Below are 20599 nucleotides of genomic sequence, written 5' to 3'. Positions count from 1 at the left end.
TAAAAGTCCGTTTTCGCGTATTAGCACAATTGCGAATTAACATCTTTTCGCTAACTCGTTAGCCTGCCCAGTACTTCTTGTTGGTGACCGTACTTCGCGGATTTCACTCATCACGGGTGTTTTTTGGAACCAATTATCCGCGATAAACGAGGGAATACTGTATTTTACAATTTTCCTTTGAGTTCCTGAACGCAACTCGGTGACGTTGTCATGTTTGTTTGTCTGATGGTAGCGGAAACCGAGGTTATTTCCCCCGCTTACTATTTGAAAGTTAAAACAACGCTTGCTACTCGTGAAGTGTATTTTATTTCAACACAAAAGTGAAACTATTAAACTTTCAAAGTTTAGTCCATGCATTAGGCAAATCAGGCGCACGGAGTTGGTGGCACAGCTTGCATTAGCGTTTGACAGATGTTTTGATAGCAGGTTGATGGCTTCTATACTGGTAAACGATAACCCAATTCTCTTACCCCTCAACGTGGAGAAAACGATCTACGATGGATTCATCACTGTGCATGTAGGTGGAGTGAAGACAAATCAGTAGTACGTTTTAAAACAATGCACATTGGCTCCAAGTATTGTGGGACTGCTCTGCAAAGGTTGCAGATTTGTTCCCCAGTTTCCCCTTTCGATTTTGCATCATATATACATATATGTGTATTTACCAAAAGCTGCAAATTGCAGTTTCAAGCGTATTTAATATATATATGTCTGTGCGTGCATGAGAGTTAAGGACAGATGATAAACTAAATAAATGTCCATTAAAATACTTTGTAAATTAACACTTCTTAATCAAGTTGAATAAAAAAGTAGACATGAGGCTCATTTGAAAATACAGACGCCAAATAGTTTGTGTAAACAACAAATTTGCAAACTCATAATGTTGTCGTGTTTTTTTTTTTTTAAATCTTAACTATGTGACTTAGTGTATTTTTTTTTATGACTAGGAAAAAGACCTGAGACTGAGAATACATCTACCACCAGATCGCCAACTCAAAAAGGCCAAGTATGTATGATCACATATGTGTCGTTCATACAATTGATTGATACACTATTGTTGTTTTTGTTGTTGATGTTTTCCATCCTTAACTGTAGGTATAAACATGCATCCTATTTTATAGGTTGCATTGCTGTTGGAAGTTAAAACACCTCATAAATGGCTATGAACACATTGTAAAGCAGGTAATACGCTACAATAATGTTTCCCAGCCTTTATTGGGGCAAGGCACTTATTTTATATGAGTAGACTAACTAGTACTTTGATATTACATAATCCCACATGCACACCTGATGATCTCTTATAGCACAGTAATCCACAGTGGTTGGGAATCTGCACTTACTATACTGACAAAATCTTTGACTGATTGTTTTTGTCTGAGTCATTTCACATCTTTTGTGTTGACTGTGTCATACCTGGCATTGTTCCTGTGCACCCATCAAGCACACTTCACTCAGAAGCTGAGAAAAATATTTTTCACTGTTTAATTAACACCGCCTGGAAAATGTCCCTATTTGTTATGTGGTCCCTCAGGGTTATTTGCATGAGATTGATATTTCACCTCGGGCTGCAAAGTTCATTATTTTCGCAGCCTTTAAGCTATCATTAATTATTAAAGGAGGTGGCAGCCCCCATTAATCACAAACACGTGTTTGATTTGAATGGCTGGCTTGAGGAAGAAGAAAAAAAGTGTCACTTTATTATCTTGCCATTCAAAGATGTCTCTTCTATTGCAGAGACTGAATCAGTCCACTGATCTTGTCAGTTTCATTCTGGAACTGAAGACTGTCTTGGTAAGCAGAGCAATGATATATTGATTAGCGATGCCTTGTTGACATTGTTGTTCATGGGAATCCCACGCAATTGATAACATCGATTTGGTGGCACACACGTACGTGAATATTATATTCCGTTAATAACCCGTTTATTGTTTTATGCTTACTGACCCAGTCTCAGCTTGACCATATTTGTGTTTTTTATTTTCAGTAAATAATTGAGTGAGAAGTGTTGTGCATTGTATTCTGGCGTCATTGTCGTCCCTGTTATTGCAGGAAGTGTGCCTAAGAAACCATCCAATGTGCGCCTCAATTCCGCCTCCACAGTACTACTCCCAACTCATCTTGGAAATGGAAACCCTTGGGTGGGACAAGTGAGTTTTTATAGGATGTGCAAAAACCCTTCACATAATTTCTGGAAGAAAAGACAGTGGAATTTTAACAGTAACAAAAATTTAGCTATTTAGGTAGCTTCTATTGAAACAAAAAGGTGCCACAAGATAGAGCGATTAAGGAAATAAGTAAATTGTTTCTATGATATTAATGATATGGAGTTTTTGTGTGTGCTCCCCAGAGGTCTGATTATTTGTAACTGTGTCAAAGTGTTTTTAATTGGACTAACATCCGCTGATGTGCTCTCCGAGTAGTACATTCTTATCTGCTGCCCTGCAACAACATAACTCCACGCTAACAAATGGATCTTAATGACTTCCTTATTTTTAGTTATTGAGTTGTAGTTAAAGTCTGGTCACATTTAATAACTGTCAGTACACGTGTTGTGACAGGCCCTGTAAATAGCACTGACTTATCTCCTCAGGAGGAGTTGAGCTGCAAAATGGAGATGGAGACTTTTTTTTTTTCTTGCATGGATTAGTCCTTGGCTACTATAGTCATTTTCCACTTTGCTCTTAATGACCACAGCTACAATTATGATATTAGTAAAATGCAAATAGCTCTAATTGAAGACTCTCAGGTTTTAATAGAAGAGGGAAGATATGCTGGAAATGTGAGGCATTATACACAGTGGACCTCAATCTCCAAAGCACTTGAGAGTCGCTTAGTGTCTTAATTGGCATAGGCTGTGTTAATAGCCACTAGGGGTTTTTAGATGTAATTCTGTCTGCTGATTGGGCCAGGTAAATGAGTTGTTCTGTCTCTCCCTCTCACCCCCCCAACCCCAACCCCAGATCACCCGTTACCTGGCTTCGGAGATAAAGTCTGATCGCCTCGCCGTATTAGACATAATAGCTCGGCCCCTTTGTTTACATTGTATTCACCACATAGGGCGACTTTTAGAACTGGCTGGTTGTACATTTACAACCTTTATTTTTTTTTCAGTCGCCACATCGTGAAATGTGGGTGCACCCTGGCGGCCCGCTTGTGACTGGCTTTAATTAACACACATAAGTCAAGCTCACATACAGTACACAAGTATGCGTATACCCCGGCACAAATTTGCATGTTTCTATCTGGAAGCAGCTCGGTTGGCCGTGGGGTTGCAAATGGGATGGTCTCATCAGTCTTCCCAGCATGATGTCTGACTGTCACGCTGTTTCCATCACGGCCAAGTAGGGATCGTAACTCGTTTCTGCTAACGTGAAGAAGAGGTGTGTGTTAGTGATGCACTGTTGAGACTTTTTTTTTTTTTTTTTACTCCTGATACAACTACTGGTTGTGAAAAACTAAACAGTCCTTTTGTAACAATGAAATACAAATGGTTAAGAAATCATTAAAATAGAAAGGATTTGAACAGATTGTACTGGATTTCCAAAACCAGTTTTGCCTTGTTGCATACGGCTGTGATTTGGTACATAAATAGAAGACTGTGTTCAGACAGCGCATATATAAGTTGAAGTAAGAGTTTGTGCTGTGGCTCTGTATGTGATATGTGAAATATATTTTATCCTACTTTTCTCTATTTTGGAGTCTGCAAAATTGTACCACCCTCCCTCGTTTAGCTCGTATTATGTGCCGTTTTCTGCTGGTATCTCAAAAGAGACAAAAGATATGATGGGCCTTTTGCTGGTGCCATGACAAAAGTGTCATGTCACTGGATTGGAGTTTTCTTTTCATAAAGCCACAATCATTTAATTAGCGGATTTTACTAAGTGTCAGCTCTTTTCCCTCGGATGCTTGTCACTTTGTTCACTTGGACAGATCTATTAAATGCTCTCGCTTGACAGATTTGTGTATTTATAGCTGTAAAGTGTAATGGCTTTTTTATTGCTCTATACTACTATTTGTGTATGAGTACTCGAGGATATTAAGCTATCATGACACAGAAGCTGTCTTCTGGTGCAAGATTATATTTATCAACTTTCAGCATCTGGCACCGCTATCGGTATCAAAGCGCCGCAAAGACAAGGATGTGTGTGAATTACAAAAAAAAAAAGATTCTGTGTTTGAAGATAAATATAGAGATACAATAGATATGGAGCAATTGGGGATAAGAGGTGGGGAAAGAGAAGCAAATTGGCCTCATTACATTGTGCATTTTGTATTTGTCGACTTCAATGTGAATACCCTTCACTTGTGTTTGATTGCAAGCGTGCGATTGAACGGTCACATTTATGAGGTACTCGCCGCGGACATGGTCGGCCATCATTCCATCACTTTCCTAAGATGGTGCGTGCATGTCATCCCCGGGGACACTGCTCCCATCACTCCTCTCTAACACACTCTATAAATCCTTGGCAAATATACAGCCACGTCAAGCTCACCACACTTTGTAAGGTACTGTAAATCTTGAGGAGGGACTCTACAATTCCTTTGTCTTCGATCAGTCTTTTGTCTCAAAGTTTCAGTTGACTAGAAACTGGACTGGAAAGGGGGAAGCTCCGAGTCCTTCATAGCGTGCTGGAGCAGCGGCGGCAGGGCAGTAAATCTGACTGTAGTGCTGGTGCATGATCGGGACAGATCAGTGCAGTGTCCTCCGCCTCAGCAGGTTGTAATCAGCTCAGGAAGGAGGGTCGAATTTATAGGCCGAGCATAGCCTGCGACCGTGATCTCGCTCGTAAAGTCATCCGGAGACGCGTGATTTTATTAGTTGATTTTTTTTTTCCTTGGGTTCAATGCTTTATGAAAATGTGCAAATGCTCTGCATTAGAAAATGTAGTCAAGTAAGCTACAAACTATTCTATAGAAAATTTAACTTTACACCGAAGCTACGTGCAAGAGAAACGTAAACTTTAACAAAATGCGTGTTTTTTTTTTTTTTTTTTAAACTGCAGACTACTTTTCATAGACACGCAGTTTCAAACGTTGAAGGTGAAAGCCGAGGACTCGTGTGGACGGCAGCACATTCTTACCATTCACCTCAAATCTAAGGTAAGTGTGTAAAAACACACATACAGTCGGCATTGATGACTAGGTCATCTTCTTGATAAAATGATTCATTATCACATGGAACGTGGTCCATCTTGATGTTGATATTCAGCCAATCCAGATCCAGGTCTGACTTCATTTACCACATATGGGCCATTCAATTTGCTGATAACAAATCAGTGATTTACATCTGGGCCCTTAAATCTGGGGCAAACTGGAGAGGGTGTACAGACTTGATAACCCAGTGTGAGTGAGATGTAGCACAGATAAAACATCTCCACATAGATAGAAAGTGATTCTCTATGAACAGAGAAAGCAAGTACACTTAGTCTTATCTACATTTGCGTGTCACTACTTGCTGCTTTTAAGATATGTACATGGACAGTGACAACCATGTTACTGTAAATGGCTGAAAGGAATCTCGGACATGATGCGTTGTTACCTTTTATAGTAGGAGAAGGATAATAAAACTTGAATGTAATTCTCTTGATAGCTGCTATTAAATATAAAATTCTTGGAAACATGGACATCACTTGTATTGTCAAATTACAATTTGATTTTTTTAAAGCCCTTAATCAGTCTAAAAGAATATATATATATATATATATATATATATATATATATATATATATATATATATATATATATATATATATATATATATATATATATCACATGTGATATAATCTCACAAAACATAAATATTAAATTTAAAAAAATGGTTCAAGCGTTACAAATACAATCATACTTTTTTATTGTATTTTTTTTTTTATCTGGATGAAAAAAAAAAAGGAAGTAAATTTTGGTGGGTTAATTCTTACTTCAAGTATCGTTTTTTTAACGGTATACATGGCCAGGCTTTTTATGGCACTTCTTAAGAGCACAGGCAGCTGTTGATTTACAATATTTGTTTGACTTTACCACGATGCGGTGATGCTTACCTAAGCCCAGGTGACATCCACCTGGGACAAGGGAGGATGCTGTGAGCCCACTCTGTGCCCACCTGCCCACCTGGCCATTTACACTCTTCTTTCTGGAACTGTAAAAATACCTACCTGTCTTCCAGCTTCTTCCACCCGATCTTGCGCCAGGTCATCCCTCATTTAGCACAGCAAGGGGGCGAAACAGTGCTGGAGGAGTTGCTTATGACAGGGAAGGGAAAGCAAGGGTAAATGTGGAAAGTTTTAGGGAGAGAAAATTTTATTTATGCTGATGCAAAACATGCTTATCTCACTTTTACTGTCAAATCTGGGAATAAGCAGCATTGTTTTCTAAGCGCTACCTTTTAAGTCAATGGTGAAATGTTGTCAGAATGTAAATCCATTTAAAGCTTTTTCATTTCAAATTTTATCACAACCAATATTGGACATCTTATTGGTTGAGTTGATTGATTTTATTATTATTTTTAATATATCATGTTTTATATATTTGACATGATTTTAAGGTATATTGTTCAAGTCTTTAATGTTAAGTTCTTAATTTGGTGTGCTTAACGGACCAATCTTCCACGTCAACAGCATCCGGCAGAGGCTCCTGAATGCTCAGCTGACCTGCCTGTCCCCCTTGACTTAAAATGGACACCGCAGGTATGCAAATGAATTGATGGTAACACTAGTGCTCTGGTTTTCTTCCAAGGAAATGTGCCTCTCATCTGAGCAGCCTTCATCAATTCAAAGGCTGTTGTTGAATCAACTCATGTTTGACTTCTCTCTCGTTATCGCATCTCCACAGTACAATGATTGTTTTATCAGCTTTCATTTTCAACATATTCTACTAGCTTGCTCTTCCGCATTTAAATTGAATGAGGACGGCGAGTCTATAGCGTTTGACGGTCATTCCTGATAGTCAAATGAAGCTACTTGTTATACAGCTGTTTTCATGTGGAAAACAAAAAAAGATTTTTTTTTTGTTAACTGAATTGCCTCCTCTTTATTGTCGTTTCATTCATCAGTTCGCTCCTCACATCAGTGGTTGTTTTGTCCCTCATAAAGACGACTGCCCAATATCAAAAGCATTGTTATCAGATTTTCAAAGAAACTGTAGGACGGACTGACTGGGCGCGTGTGTGTGTGTTTGCGTGTATGTGTGTTTGCGTGCGTGTGTGTGTGTGGGTGGGGGGGTTACATGGCAGGCATACAGTGAGGACCAGCTTAGAACAGCGCTACCGTATGGAGCCTGTCTGCCTGCTGGGCTGGTGATGGATCTCTCCCACACTACAACATGAAGTGTGTGTGTGTGTGCGTGTGTGTGCACGTATGTCTTTGTGCTGTCTCTGTGTGCGTACATGCACATCTATGCCAAGTGCATTTTTTTTTGTCTGATGAGTGATGGCTAAGTGTGTATGTGTGTGTATGTGCGTGAGTGTAGGCCAGGGGGAAGGGCCTGTCTGTCGGCAGTCCTGACATGTTCATTTGAAAGACTAATTATTGCTTGCTCTGTTGCAGGGCCAAGATGTGCTACTCAGGGCAGAAATTAACAACTAATTCCTATCCCAATCTAACAGTGTGTGCTGTATATAGCTTTTGCGTTTTTAATTGAATGAGGTTTTTTTTTGCAGTATACTATTATACGTTTGGTTGCTATTCCAATTTAAATGCTCGATCATACACAGGTAACCCACAGTGCAATCTATATCTTGGGTTTTGAGTCAATCAAAATTCTGATTAGGTTTTAACTCCTGTTGTGGTGACTTCAAGTAATGACCTAAGAGATTGGTTAGGGTTAGCAAAAAAGACAACAACCTGATTTGTTGCCACGAAACCTCTGGACAGCTTTAATAGAGGTGGACATTCCATCGGCACTGATGGAATGACAAAATCAGAATCAGCTTTAATGGCCAAGTTTGTGCATGCCAAACAAGGAATTTGACTCCGGTTGATCTCCAGTTGGCGTACGGCACTCTGTAACGCCGTCCGGAAATTAATTTTGTTGCGAAGTTTTATTTTAGTTTTTGGACAGAATAGGGTTTAATAGGAAGTTGTGAAATCGTATTATGCAGACTCATACTCTATTTCAGGAGGTGGTGGCATGCACCAAAAGTTGTTTGCCAACTGCCAAAATACAGAAAAAGAATTTCCCAACTCTGTTTAAAAGAGGGCTTTGCACTTTCTTAGTCAAAGAAGGAAACAAACGTTTTACTGCAGTGCAGAAAACAACACAATTGAATTAGTCCAATAATTTAGGGGCAGGCAGCAACAGCATAAAAGCCATATTTGGTTTTCCTTAACTGTATGTAAACTGAGCGCAAAACAGAAATTAAGTATCACTTAAGCTGCTTTTGGAACATTTAAATTCATGTGTATTAAGGGCAATACAGTTTCTTGCTGTATTATCATTATGTTTAGATAAAGCTTCACATATACCAACATAAAAATGTAAATGCTCAGCCTATTGTTTTGTAATTGACTCAATAAAGTGTAATAGCTTGTGTGTAGCTATTACCGTTAAGAGTATTGAGGGAACTGGAGCTCACGTTGAGGCTTTACTAAATTCCTGCTTTCACTGGTACGGCTGTCTTAGATACAGGAAAAATTCAATTACCTGCGCTTATCTTTCTTTTTCTTTTTTAATCTTCCTGAACTGGGCTTAGCATAGTTATCGTGAGCGCTAAGCATAATCATGCCACTGGCATTAATTGGGCTGTAATTGCAGAGGCTCTCAGCACCTGGACGATGCTTAATTGTGTGCACTGTGTTGGCACAATGACCTATAATTTTTTGGTTCTTTTTTTTTTTCCTCGCTCTAATTTCTTTCCCACTCGTTACCATCTGTATTGCTTACCCGCACCTCTCTCAGCTTTCCGTTTCCACGTTAATGCGTCTGCCCCAAGTTTCACAGATTTTTGTTTTCTGTTTTGTGTTACTCGTTTGAGTCAAATAATGCTCTATTGATTTCTGCTTCTTCTCTGATTTTCCAGTCGTCTTTGAACCAACTCTACAGCCAGTTCCTGCTGGTCATAGAGGCTCTGACTGAGTTCTGGGATGTTCTTGATGAGGTTGACGCAAAGACTTGGATTCTGGAGCCAGAAAAGCCGAGTCTTTCTGACACTATGAGGCGAATAGCTATCGGTAACAAACACCAATTATTGCCCGGCCTGATTATCAGGGTCGTTATTATCGGTTATCGTCGTCCTTAACCACCGATAATCGGCCCTGAAAAAAGTATATTGTCTGTTAGAGTGGTGCTCACTCTAACTTATTTCTGCAAGAACCACACGGGAGACAATATGCCCTTTTTAAGCACTCGCAAGTGGAGAGTCATCCGTCGCTGTGCGTACAGCGATGATCGAATGAGGTCTGACTTTGGATTCTTGCAAGAGAGTATTTATTGAGAGAAAGCAGGGTGGGGGTGACATTGGACATGTTTGGTGGTCATCTCAGCAACTGGTTAATCAGTGCGTAGGGTCCCAGCTCATTGTTTTACAAGGTCGTGGAAACAGAAACTAGTGGAGCATTTTAGATGACTAACTAAACAAGAATGTTTCCACACCATTTGGAAAGTTTCAACAACTGAATGGTTTTTCAGAGTCAAGGAAAGGTAAAAGGTTTAAACAAAGTTAATAATTCTAGTCTACATTCCAACATAATCATACGATCAAGATAATCTGTAAACCCTAACATTATCTATCACTGTTATCTATTTGTGTAAGTAAATATTTTGACAAAAAAGTAATCATATAATATGATATATGAAGCAAAAAATAGTATTCAATTTTTTCTGCAGGAAACAATGTCTCCATTAAAGTGGAAGTGGATCCCCGACACCCAAAGATGCTACCAGAATGCTGCCTGCTGGGAGCCGAGCACGGTCAGTCGGACCCCATTCCGATAGTAACACTTACTTATATATTATATATTGAGTGTTAAAGTCTGTATTTTTCCTAAGCTTCCTGAAATTCTTGCGATAAATGACATAATAGTGAATACCTAACGTACGGTGGGTCTCTTCTTGTCTTCTTTGTTAGTCACCGGTGAATTATGCACTGTCCTGATGCTATCACACTCATTCCAGAGCTCATTCAGCTGTCCTTGACAATACTCTGATAAACGGTCAGCAACTCAATGCTGTTGAAACACGATCAAAGGGATAAAAAGGAGGTGCATTTTCGACTATGTATTTATCAACTTGTTTACGCAAAATGTCTTGGGCCGTCCCCTTTTTAAGAATGGATGGCAATTCCATTCAGTGTTTGTGTCGTGAACAAACTGGATTCTGTAAATTAGGTTTGGGGTGCTAATCCCATTAATGTAAGAACAAAAATCATATCTAGATTAACTGAAAAAAAAAAGAACAGAGTTCTGTATTTGAATAAGAAACAAGGAGATGGAGTTTGTCAAAATTGAAGCTCTACAAAACTATTTCGAAACAGTTGCACATAAATAAATATGATGAATGTTCATCTCTGTTAGCGTGACTATTTAATATTCGCTGCTGGGGATTTTTATGATGTGTTACGCTCAGGATCAGTGGTTAAGATCAGCATTCTTCAGTTACCATGTATAACACTTACTATCTTGTGCCGGGCTGGCATCTCTTAACCTCCCCATTTTTCCCAATATCTGAGGCAAATTTTAATGTTGTTCTTGAATTGTTTTTCCACAGAGGGTAGTGCGTCCTCGCAGTCATGACACAATAAGATACATGCCACGGATAAACTCGGGTAATAAAAAAGCAAAATCTGTCTGTGCTGGCTATTATTCAGATTAGCTCAGTAAGACACCATCAGGTGGGGAGAAAAAGGAAATATCACTGCATCAATTTCCTTATGTTTGGAGTTGAGCTGGGGCGCTTGCGTTGATTATTGTCTTCCGTCATGTCAGAGCTTTCACTCTGGCACGATTTCATTCTCGCCGTGGCAACCTCTGAGATATCCGACGAGCTTTCTGTTTAATTCCCCATCAATTGTCAGCCATTGTTTCTGCAAATCCAGGGTCATGAAACGCCAAGCGTGTTGCCTAGCAATGCGACTCAAATGATATTAAACATACACACTTCAGCCGCCCGAGACGCTAGGCAGGCGGCGACCCTCAAATATGAGGCGCGCAAAAATATTGCTTTTTGCATGTAGGAATAAGGAATAGTTAAAGTGATGAACACTACTCAGAGACAAGGATCCCCTGTGGAACATAGCAAGCAGTGCCACTTCATATCTGCATGCACTCACAAAGGCTGTTAAATAAGAATGCATGTGAGTAATATCGGGAAATAATGTATGCTGGGAAAAGAGATATCAATGTAAAATTATATGCCAGTATGGAGGTGGTGACTTTGAAGAAATCAATTGTTAACCCCTTTTTCCTGTTGCAGTTGTGACTCCGCTGAGGAATAAACTGAACGCCAATATGCATTCATGGTTAGTGGTCAGCCTGATATTTGAATAGTGCTGTTGGTTATTTTATCTGTCTTCAAATTCTTGAAAGTGATCAGCCTTAGTGAAGGTGGGGAAATGTATTTAGAATATCATCATCTGTGGGTATTCAAATTGCATTTTAACAAGGGCTGGGCAACAATTAAAATGTTTTATCTTAATTGCATGAGGTCTTTGCGATGAATCGTATTTTACACACAAAATCAAAGCACACTTTTTAATTTCATTTGTCGCCATATAAATGAAAGTGCCATAATAGTTTGCTGTTTTAATCATCTGTTAAAGGTGAGGTAAAAAAAAAACAAAAAAAAAAAACATAACCCTACATTCAGTGTTTTGTTGAATGTTGACCAATTGTTAACTAAATGTAATGTGGGGGCAGAATTACTCTTATTTTTAGATGAGGAAAAAAAATCACCTCAGGTTACATATGCCTCACAATGACACATGTCAAGTACTGTAAATGTATCTAACACTCTTCAATTTAACACAGTAGCGGCACAAATGCGCCTTGTTTTTTTTTCCCTCGTGCCATCACCCCATTTCTTTTTTTAAACCAACGGTGAAAGTCTCTTAATCGTCCCCTAGTGTCTTTGCAGGCTCATTTGCATGTGGTTAATTAGTGTGTGAAGGAGCTGTCTGTGGTCTGCTGGCAGGGACCCGGACTCTGGTGTCTTGCAAAACCTCCAGGATGTTTTGGAGATCGAATTCCCATCACCTGCCACCCACGAAAAATCTGTATGTCACACAATTGCCCCCCTTTTCCATTTCAAACATGTCTGTTCCTATCGCAATTACCTCAAGGAGCATCGTGTGTGTGTGTTTCTGTTTCACATCTCAGCATGCATACTCCTCTTGGTGTGTCTGCCTGAGCGTCAAATCTTAAGGGGGCGGATATCCACTATTGTCTCTTATTGTGTCTGTTGCCATTTTCTATTTTGTTTTGCGAAGAGGTGGTAACAACTTCTCTAATTGGGTTGTTTACAGATCGAGCTATTAAAAACAACAAAGATGGCACAATTCTGTGCGCTATTGCAATCACTTTAATCACGCAAAAGCATTTATCTTTTTTTTTTTCTGGTGGCTCTTCTCCCCTCCTGTCGCTGCAGTTGACTTGAAAGAACGCTCTGTATCCACTACCACCATTAATGCTTCAGCCTCATTAGCATTCAGAAAGAAAAAAAAAAAAGTTTAGTTGACCAGATGTTTTTTTTTTTTTTTTTCTTTGTCTGCCACTGTCAGTTAATGGCTAGCTGTGATAAAGAAAAGGCTCTATTCAGTCTGTTGTGCATTATTTTATTTATTTTTGAGGGCACAGCACAAAAGAATATATTTTATTTAATGTTTGTAATATTTTGAAATTCCGCGCAGATGTTCAGTGTGGAGTGCGGGATCTGCTACTCCTATCGCCTTGAAACTTCGATTCCGGATCAGGTGTGCAACGATCCTCGGTGTGGTCAGCCCTTCCATCAGGTGTGCCTGTATGAGGTATGAAGGGACACACGCCATGTTGAAAATCACAATATGCACCAATTAATAATTTGTTTAATTTCACCTCACTTTATCACTTAGTCACTTTGAGCATGTATCAAATACGACGAGTACCTACAAAATGTAGTGATGGGAAAACGAAGCTTCAAATTTGCATCATGAATGATATATCCAATATAAAGTTAACAATTTGAAAAATGTCCAAAATTCTCTAAACTTTGCGCTTCCAATGAGCTCATTCTTGAGCAAAAGGCTCGTTAAGGTTGAGAAAATGCGGTGAGACTTTGATGTGCAACTTTTCAAAGTGCGCAGTGCGTACATTCCATTGAAACAAACGTTATCACTTGACACGTCGAATTCAAGGTGACGATTTGATGAAGTAGTCTTTTCTCTTTTGTCTCTTCCAGTGGCTGCGTGTGCTGCCCGCAAGCAGGCAGAGCTTTAACACAGTTTTTGGAGAGTGTCCTTACTGCAGCAAGGTACGTCTGCACATTGCCAAGTGACTGACAGCTGCCTTCATAAAGGCCTTTGGTGTATAGTCAATAGATATTCAGTATGCTTAATTAGCATAGCTCAGTACATCGCATGGCCTTCTCCTTACTGAAAGGCTATTGGCAGCAGAAAAAGGTGCTGCATTCACACTGAAGCTACTTGTGCCATCATCATAAAGGAGTGAGTAAAGTATGTGCCAGTGAATGTCATTGAATCAAAGGCAAAAATGAACTTACTTGTGTGTATGCCTTCCAGGTTATTTGATAGCGCAGGTAGTCAGAAACGAGTGCACTTTATTGCATTGTTGTTAAGTATCCTTCGTAAATCATTTGACGATTTAATAAGTGGAGCTTTTCCTCTATTTCAGCCCATTACTGTGAAAATGGCAGCTCAGAAGTCCTGAGAAGTGGCTTTGTGTACCACATCAACCAAAGGAAACAGTCTAAAAGCTAATTAGAGATAAAGAAAAGAAAGTCACTGTTTGTGTTGAAAAAATTTAATCGAGGAAAGTTCAACTGCTAATAGAAGGGTGGCGGCCATGAAGACTTGACTGTAACGCATTTGGGGGGAAACAGCTTGCACAATCACATCTTCAGGAGTCAAGCTCTCATGCTCAAAGGTGACAAACGTAGGTCTTCTCCTGACTTCCTGATTCACACTGATGATCTTGAGGTCATCTGTATGTCTCCACCCTCTTGTGAGATGTATTGTTTGTTAAAAAGGGAAATTTAAGGCTTTGCTCTGTTGAAACCAAGCTCAATCAAATAAAGAGAAAAGACTCAACTCAAATTATTTTATTTCAGGGGATTGGAGTGGTTCTGGGCGGAATTCTTACAAGCAATCAACGTAACATGTACACAAGGTTTCGTTCTTACACCTTTTTAGGCCGACCTCTCTTTCCTTTTGGAGGGCCTCTTATGTAGCGTGGATCAATGGGTTTGCTTCTGACCTCTTCTTCATCATCCTCGTCGTCAAAATCTGAGCTGTCATCTTCCTTGTAACTCTTAGCTGTTGTAGTCCTAGTCCTCTGTGGTCTTAGGACCCTATCAGTCTTTTACAAATGGAGAGAGAAAAAACAAACAACATGAATATTTGCATTTGTTGAAGTGATCATGCAACAGATTTGTCCGTTACTAAATTGCATAATTTACTAAATGTAATTTAGTACGTTTATAGCTGTAATTTTTCCAGACCATACCTGTGGAACTGGGGGCCCTCGTGTGTATCTTTTAGGCACTTGTTTAGGCTTCTTCTCCTCCTCCACATCCTCCTCGTCCTCCTCTTCTTCATCCTCATCAACAACCACTTGCATGGCTACAGACTTTGCTTTGGGGAAGCCTCGAGCTTTTGCTGTTCTCTGTGGAAAAAAAGTGTTGTTGTTTTTCATATTGTTAACACAAGCTGACTTTTTTGCAATCCAGCTGGTGTGGTGTGAGAAATTATAATTGACCAAGCGAAGCCGGTGACTAATGAATCCGAGAATGGCCTTTGTCTCTGCTGACATTTCCTCTCTTGACTAAACCGCCCATAAATGGCCACTTCTGTTTAACTAGGGGTGGTCAAACTGGCCAACACTCTCACATGGAAATTAAATGACACGGTGAGGAGAGAAACAGGAGGGGGGCATAATTGGAGATATAAAGTATGTGTCATCAACTTCTTCAAACTGTGGCCTGAGGTGATTGCTGTGAATTGGAGGAGAATCCTCCAGTGTTGGAACGGCTCACCTCTGGTAGACATGCTCCCCCTCTCTACTGTCACGTCTCACCCAGGGTCAAGAGACTCTGTGGCACAAATTGGGCTACTTGTGACCAGCAGCCAAACTGCCGAATGCACTGTAAAGCTGAGTAAATGTTGATTTATATTACTTTCTGTATGATTAAAGATTTCATTTGTGAGCCCTCAAGAGCTAGTGGTGCAAGTAGGATGAAGGCACCACATTGGTAGTTTTTCTTAATAATTCTATTTTATATTGTATTTGTGAGTTCACAAAAACATGAGAATCTATCTTGTCCCAAGCCCCTGAATTTCTTTGAGCAACCACAATGCAATCTTGGAGGAGAAACCTCACACTCAATACACAGCACCGAAGCTAAACTCTTGAACTCTGTCGAGTTCTGGGCGTGAGTTCTTGCTCATGAGCTACTAACTCAAAAACTCTGAAATTAGGCCAAAAATGAAAGTATCGCAGTACAGTCATTTCAGACACCCTGAGGTTATGTTCTCACCTTGCCCCTGGCAGGAGAACCGAGCACCTTAGACATAGACTTTTCCCCGACTCCACGCGGGACTGAAAAATCCAGTTTTTCCTTTTTTCCAGTGGACAACATTTGCCTGAGGCGCTGGTAGTCGGGCTTGTCTTGGAAGCCCAGAGATTTTGCGTACAAGAGCAGGGAAGCCACCTCATCTAAAGACGGGAGGAACAGAGTGTACGTCAAACAGATATGCAAATTCCAGAGTCAACTAATTGTTTTTCTTTCATGTCTCGGGCCTTGCTGTTTAAAATAAAAGGGTTCAGCAAAAGTCCTGGAACTTCAGATGGTGGGCTTACCTGTGCTGGTTCCACACACTGAAAGCTGCTTGACAGACTCTGGCAGCTTATCCATCAGTCTAAGCACCAAGGAGGAGAGATAAAACAGTGAGGGAATGAGAGAGAAATTATGAGAGGGGAAATATTTATAAGGAGATAGTCAGGGTTGGGGAAAGGACACAGCGGCAATGAACCAAAATTGAAGCAAATGATTCAACTGATTCTTATTACAAAATATAGAACTGTCAGAATTGGATTAATGGCAAATGTAACTTGTAATGTATGATTTATTTATTTATTCTTCTCAAATTGCTGGTTTTATAATCCTGGAAAACAATAATGGATTCTTAACCTGTAACCTGGATTTAGTCTGTTGAGGCTGTGTGTTCGTCAGAGCCAAAATGGATGTTTGGGTGTGAGATGTTGACAAGGAAAATGTGTTTTAAATGTGTTCTACCCATCTCAAGTAATATATGATCAGTGTGTAAGGACCTACCTGGCCTTCCCTTCCATGACCTTAACTGGATTCTTGAGATCATTATCCCAGGGAAGGGACCCACATAACCAGTGAAGAAGACAAAAACCAAGAATCTGGATGTCGCCACGTCTTGATGGAGCTTAGGCAAAAAGAAACAGTATACATTTTACATACATTGTTAATATTCTGCGTTCCAATTAATGTATAAATAAATGTTTGAATAGTGAGTGTGACATTTAAAAAAAAAAAAATAAGAATTGCAGAAATTCCTGTACAAATTGGGTTTCAATCCATCACAATTACAAATAATTGAATTACCAGTAGTAGTAAAAAGTATATACAGTATTTGAAGGGAAAAAAAAAGAAAAAAGTAATGAACCTGAGAGTGGTTGCATATTCCTGTATGTGAAAAGAACTGCATGGATCTACATTAATTTGTGAAGTGCATCAATACTTGAAAACCAAGTCCATCTAGAAGGGTCGAGCCCCAGGAGTTTTAGAAACTCAATACAGTAATGGCCGTCACACGTCTTTGGAGAAATTACGTATCGACTGGTTTCATTTGAGGGGAGAAATCTCCTCCTTGAGCCATGACTGGCATTGATTCTCTCCAGCCAACAGGGAGGTCCAATGGGGAAGCATGGTCCTGGCCACTCAGGACAAGATAATCAACGGGATGCTGGTAATCTGACTGCACCATAACAGGCTTGTAGCACTGAATGTGTAGGCATTTATAAATGTTCAACTATTCATCTTTGAAGCATTCCATCTTTGCACGGAATGGGAAGATGGAGGCATGCACCGTTAAGGAAAGTGTTAAAAAAAGGAAAGAGCTGCAATGAAAATATGTTGAGTGAATAAAATACTCGTTTGCCTTCACTCGAATCATTAAATGGTCCTGCCCAGGCAGGGAGGCTAAACGATCAATGAGGATCAGGAGGCAATGAGGAGTGTTGGAAGGCTGTTTAAAGTGTCTGCTTAGAGCCCTTAACGCTTAGAATAACAACATGACAAACTCCGCTCGTCTTCATGAATGACCATGTAAGATTTCCAGTGAGTTAAATTGTGCTAAAATTACATCGTGAGAATGTGAAAGCTATTTTGTAAATATTATTGTGAGGCTTCCTAAGGTTCTGCAGCTAAAAAAAAAAGGATAAAATTAAGATTTGCGTTATTTTGATTCTGTACATTATTTGATGTTCCAACAAAATTACCAATTTAGAATTCAATACTGCTGACAGGTCAGTATTATTTTAGGCATACACCATTGCTGATAGTCAACCAAGTATCCACTATTGACCCGCTTGGAGATGGTGCTAGCCAACGTGGAGGTCATGTGTGACTGGTGCATCCTGCTAATCAAACATCAAAGTCACCACTTAATGGAGGAAGAATGCACTTTGCAGGTTATGACTTCAGCTAATTAGTAAGTTGTTAAACAGAGGCTAGGTCTGGGAATTCTGCAGAGACGGTGGACGAACAATCGATGGTCAATGAGAAGAGAAGGTTGCAAATAGGGAATTTGCCAGTTAAATACTCCCCCCTCCTGAGGTTAATAGCTTTGAGTCTTAAAGAATACAGTATAAAGATAGTAAATAATAATCAGAACTTTTGTACTAACTAAATCATTAACATACAGGTTTATTGGGACATTTTTTACGGCCAAAACAACATGATGGTCATGAATGCCCAACTCAAAAAGACTTGATTTACGACGTAATCTAAACCTACCAACTCCTTTGTGGGCGTCAAGACTGGTGTACTCAATGGTTCCATTGTGACCTTTCTTGGGATTTTCCTTATAGTCTTTTTGGACTCCATCAACACAGTACTTGCGGGCCAACCCATAGTCGACTAAATAGAGCTACGAGCCAGAGGGGGGGAAAAAATGCTTGGACATTAATTATCTTATGAAAAAACTGCTATAGTTCTCTCAGCAGGTGCAGTATTAGCACATCATTTTGCAATTAGTAAATGTTTAAAAGTGAAAACATCAAAGATTTAGCGTAAACTGACCTTTTGAGGGTTTCTAAGACCCAGCATGAGATTGGAAGCTTTAATGTCTGCATGAACAAATTCATTCTCGTGCACATACTCTAGTATATCCACCTAAAGGAGAACAACAGATGGCATGACAAAAATCTGTCATGGTAGGGACTCGGGACCCAAAATTTTGAGAACTTTTCCAGTCAATGCAAAGCTGTCCTGGAGTGTCGACTTGAGTCACGTGGTTTTCACAACTCACCAGTACTTGACCAACCCGGAGTACAGTATCTTTCTTAAATCGGCCACCGTTACGTTCGCTGATTTTCTGTAGATCAGTGCCCAGTCGCTCCATAACCATAAAACGATACCTAAACAAAAAGAACAGATTTACAAAATAGATCCTTTGGAAAAAACTGTTGAACACCACCCAAAGCCAGTCAAACATAACAACATCCGGAGTAAGACCCACATACATATGTATTTATAATTACCTGAGGCCATTATACTCGGTTTGCCCTGATCCCCAGTATTTTGGGACCCCGAGGTGCTCAAGTTTTCTACTTCTCATCCATTGTTGCACTAAAACAAAGGGACAAAAGTGATTGAGGCCACAGCACATCCTTAAGCTATAAGACAGGTCGGTGGTACTCACCAGTCTCTTGTTTGGCCGCTTGTATGTAGAAGCTGAGCTCAGAGAACAGGGGGCCACTTTCAAGGTACTCCTGCATCGATTCAAAATTAATTCATTAAGAGTTAACAGTAATAACACATGCATATCCACACATTGTAAAGCTACTCACCACTTTTACTACAAAGTCGGTATCTGTCGAGACGGGGCTGCCAATGTCTTGGGATGCTTAAAGGTGTTTTGAGACAGAAGGGGAAAAATGAGTTTACATAGAGTACATGCATAAGTCATACATTATAATGAAAAACAAGCGCAAATCAAGGTATGTACAGTATTAAGTCCTCTGTTCTAATTACCGTGGTAGATCAATCCAAAGCCACCTTGACCTAATATTTTTCCCAGCCGCCATTTCTTCTTCACCTGGTCTGTCAGTATGAAGTCTTCTGGGAGCGGCCTGGGTAGCGCCCTCTTTTGAGGAGCTGTCATTGAAACTGAACAGATTACAAAAATGATGTATCACAACAATACACTTTTTGAAACAAAAAAATAGCAAACCATACCTCTGTGAGAAAATAATGCATTTTCAAAAGATTAATAGAAAAAAATATGACTGCAAGCGGCTCAGTTTTCTCTCACGAAAATATGCTGATCGTGATATAAAATGGTTAGTGATATCATTTAGCTTGCATTCACATTGCAAGGCTTGTTATACCTCTTTCAATTTGTTATTGTAGCTCAGAATGTAAGCAAGACTTTTACTATTGATATACTATTTTAAAACCAATACATTATTTGAAAATCACATGCCACATACCAATCCCAAGATACCAAGCAGGGAGAGGACATGTGATCTTTGAGCATCGTTTTTTCTGTGAAATATTTCCCTATGTTTAGGCTGCAAAAATAATGACATCCAATCCAAATCAACGGAGACATGCCGATATTATATCATGCGTCACAAAACGTTTGTTATTTCCTGTTGTTATCGAGTGATATTACAGTGAATTCAAAACTCGCAGCATCGCCAGTTAACAGCATACTGCGCTTTTCATAATGCTAAGCGCTATAAATCACGATCTATTGACAATCACGATGATACGACAAAGTACCGCTTGCAGTATTGAAGCATCAGTAGTTTGATAGCCAAAGCACGTCAAAATAGCAGCTAACTTAGCCATGTGGGCAACATTTTCGTCACCGAGCAATGTTAAATATATACCAACCTGAAGAGTGAATAATCAGCGTGTTACGTTTGTTACTATGCAAGAAAGTAACGCTTCAGTATGAATGTTGTGAAAACTGTTGAGGTATAACACATCTAAGAGGAGTTCAAAATGGGACCCGATCACTTCCTGAAATTTTCCCTCCCGCTACAATAGCACCCAATCACGAGACAGAAAAATGTTATTCAAGTAACCCAGAGCCAATAGAAAAGCGGCTAATGCGGACACAGCCATTGGCTGCGGCGCACAAAGCCCCGCCCAACTGTCATTGTTGACTTTCCGGAGTGGAGAGTGGACATGGCTACTT

The 20599-nt window shown here is 39.7% G+C and overlaps 2 protein-coding genes across 2 annotated transcripts; one reads left to right on the top strand and one right to left on the bottom strand.

Annotated features, from left to right (window-relative positions):
- Positions 1-159: 159 nt before the first annotated feature.
- fancl (FA complementation group L) lies at positions 160-14230 on the top strand. Its single transcript, XM_049736001.2, has 14 exons — positions 160-517; positions 948-1006; positions 1122-1182; positions 1735-1791; positions 2050-2147; positions 5004-5100; positions 6615-6683; positions 9014-9164; positions 9820-9903; positions 11404-11449; positions 12121-12202; positions 12836-12952; positions 13363-13434; positions 13815-14230. Exons 1-14 carry the CDS (start codon positions 431-433, stop codon positions 13848-13850), a joined length of 1116 nt encoding a protein of 371 aa, XP_049591958.1. The 5' UTR covers positions 160-430; the 3' UTR covers positions 13851-14230.
- On the bottom strand, positions 14227-20444 carry LOC125978563 (serine/threonine-protein kinase VRK1). Its single transcript, XM_049736000.2, has 13 exons — positions 20293-20444; positions 19426-19560; positions 19242-19297; positions 19094-19163; positions 18933-19020; positions 18701-18809; positions 18472-18564; positions 18187-18319; positions 16474-16594; positions 15999-16057; positions 15676-15854; positions 14646-14804; positions 14227-14498 (listed from the first exon to the last, which is right to left on the bottom strand). The coding sequence occupies exons 2-13, from the start codon at positions 19553-19555 to the stop codon at positions 14319-14321; spliced, it is 1377 nt and encodes a 458-aa protein (XP_049591957.1). The 5' UTR covers positions 19556-19560; positions 20293-20444; the 3' UTR covers positions 14227-14318.
- Positions 20445-20599: the final 155 nt, after the last annotated feature.

Source organism: Syngnathus scovelli, chromosome 12 (genome assembly GCF_024217435.2).
Source record: "Syngnathus scovelli strain Florida chromosome 12, RoL_Ssco_1.2, whole genome shotgun sequence".
Classification (NCBI taxonomy): Eukaryota; Metazoa; Chordata; class Actinopteri; order Syngnathiformes; family Syngnathidae; genus Syngnathus; species Syngnathus scovelli.
The sequence above is the reverse complement of the archived record's forward strand: the minus strand, read 5'-3'. Positions and strand labels throughout refer to the sequence as shown.

Coding starts and splice junctions, on each gene's coding strand:
- fancl (XM_049736001.2), top strand. CDS start 431: ATGGCTTCTATACTGGTAAACGATAACCCAATTCTCTTACCCCTCAAC. Junction 518..947: donor ATGGATTCATCACTGTGCAT/GTAGGTGGAGTG, acceptor TTTTATGACTAG/GAAAAAGACCTGAGACTGAG. Junction 1,792..2,049: donor TGGAACTGAAGACTGTCTTG/GTAAGCAGAGCA, acceptor CTGTTATTGCAG/GAAGTGTGCCTAAGAAACCA.
- LOC125978563 (XM_049736000.2), bottom strand. CDS start 19,555: ATGACAGCTCCTCAAAAGAGGGCGCTACCCAGGCCGCTCCCAGAAGAC. Junction 18,565..18,700: donor TCCGGGTTGGTCAAGTACTG/GTGAGTTGTGAA, acceptor GTTCTCCTTTAG/GTGGATATACTAGAGTATGT. Junction 16,595..18,186: donor TGACGCCCACAAAGGAGTTG/GTAGGTTTAGAT, acceptor TTTTTGCCTAAG/CTCCATCAAGACGTGGCGAC.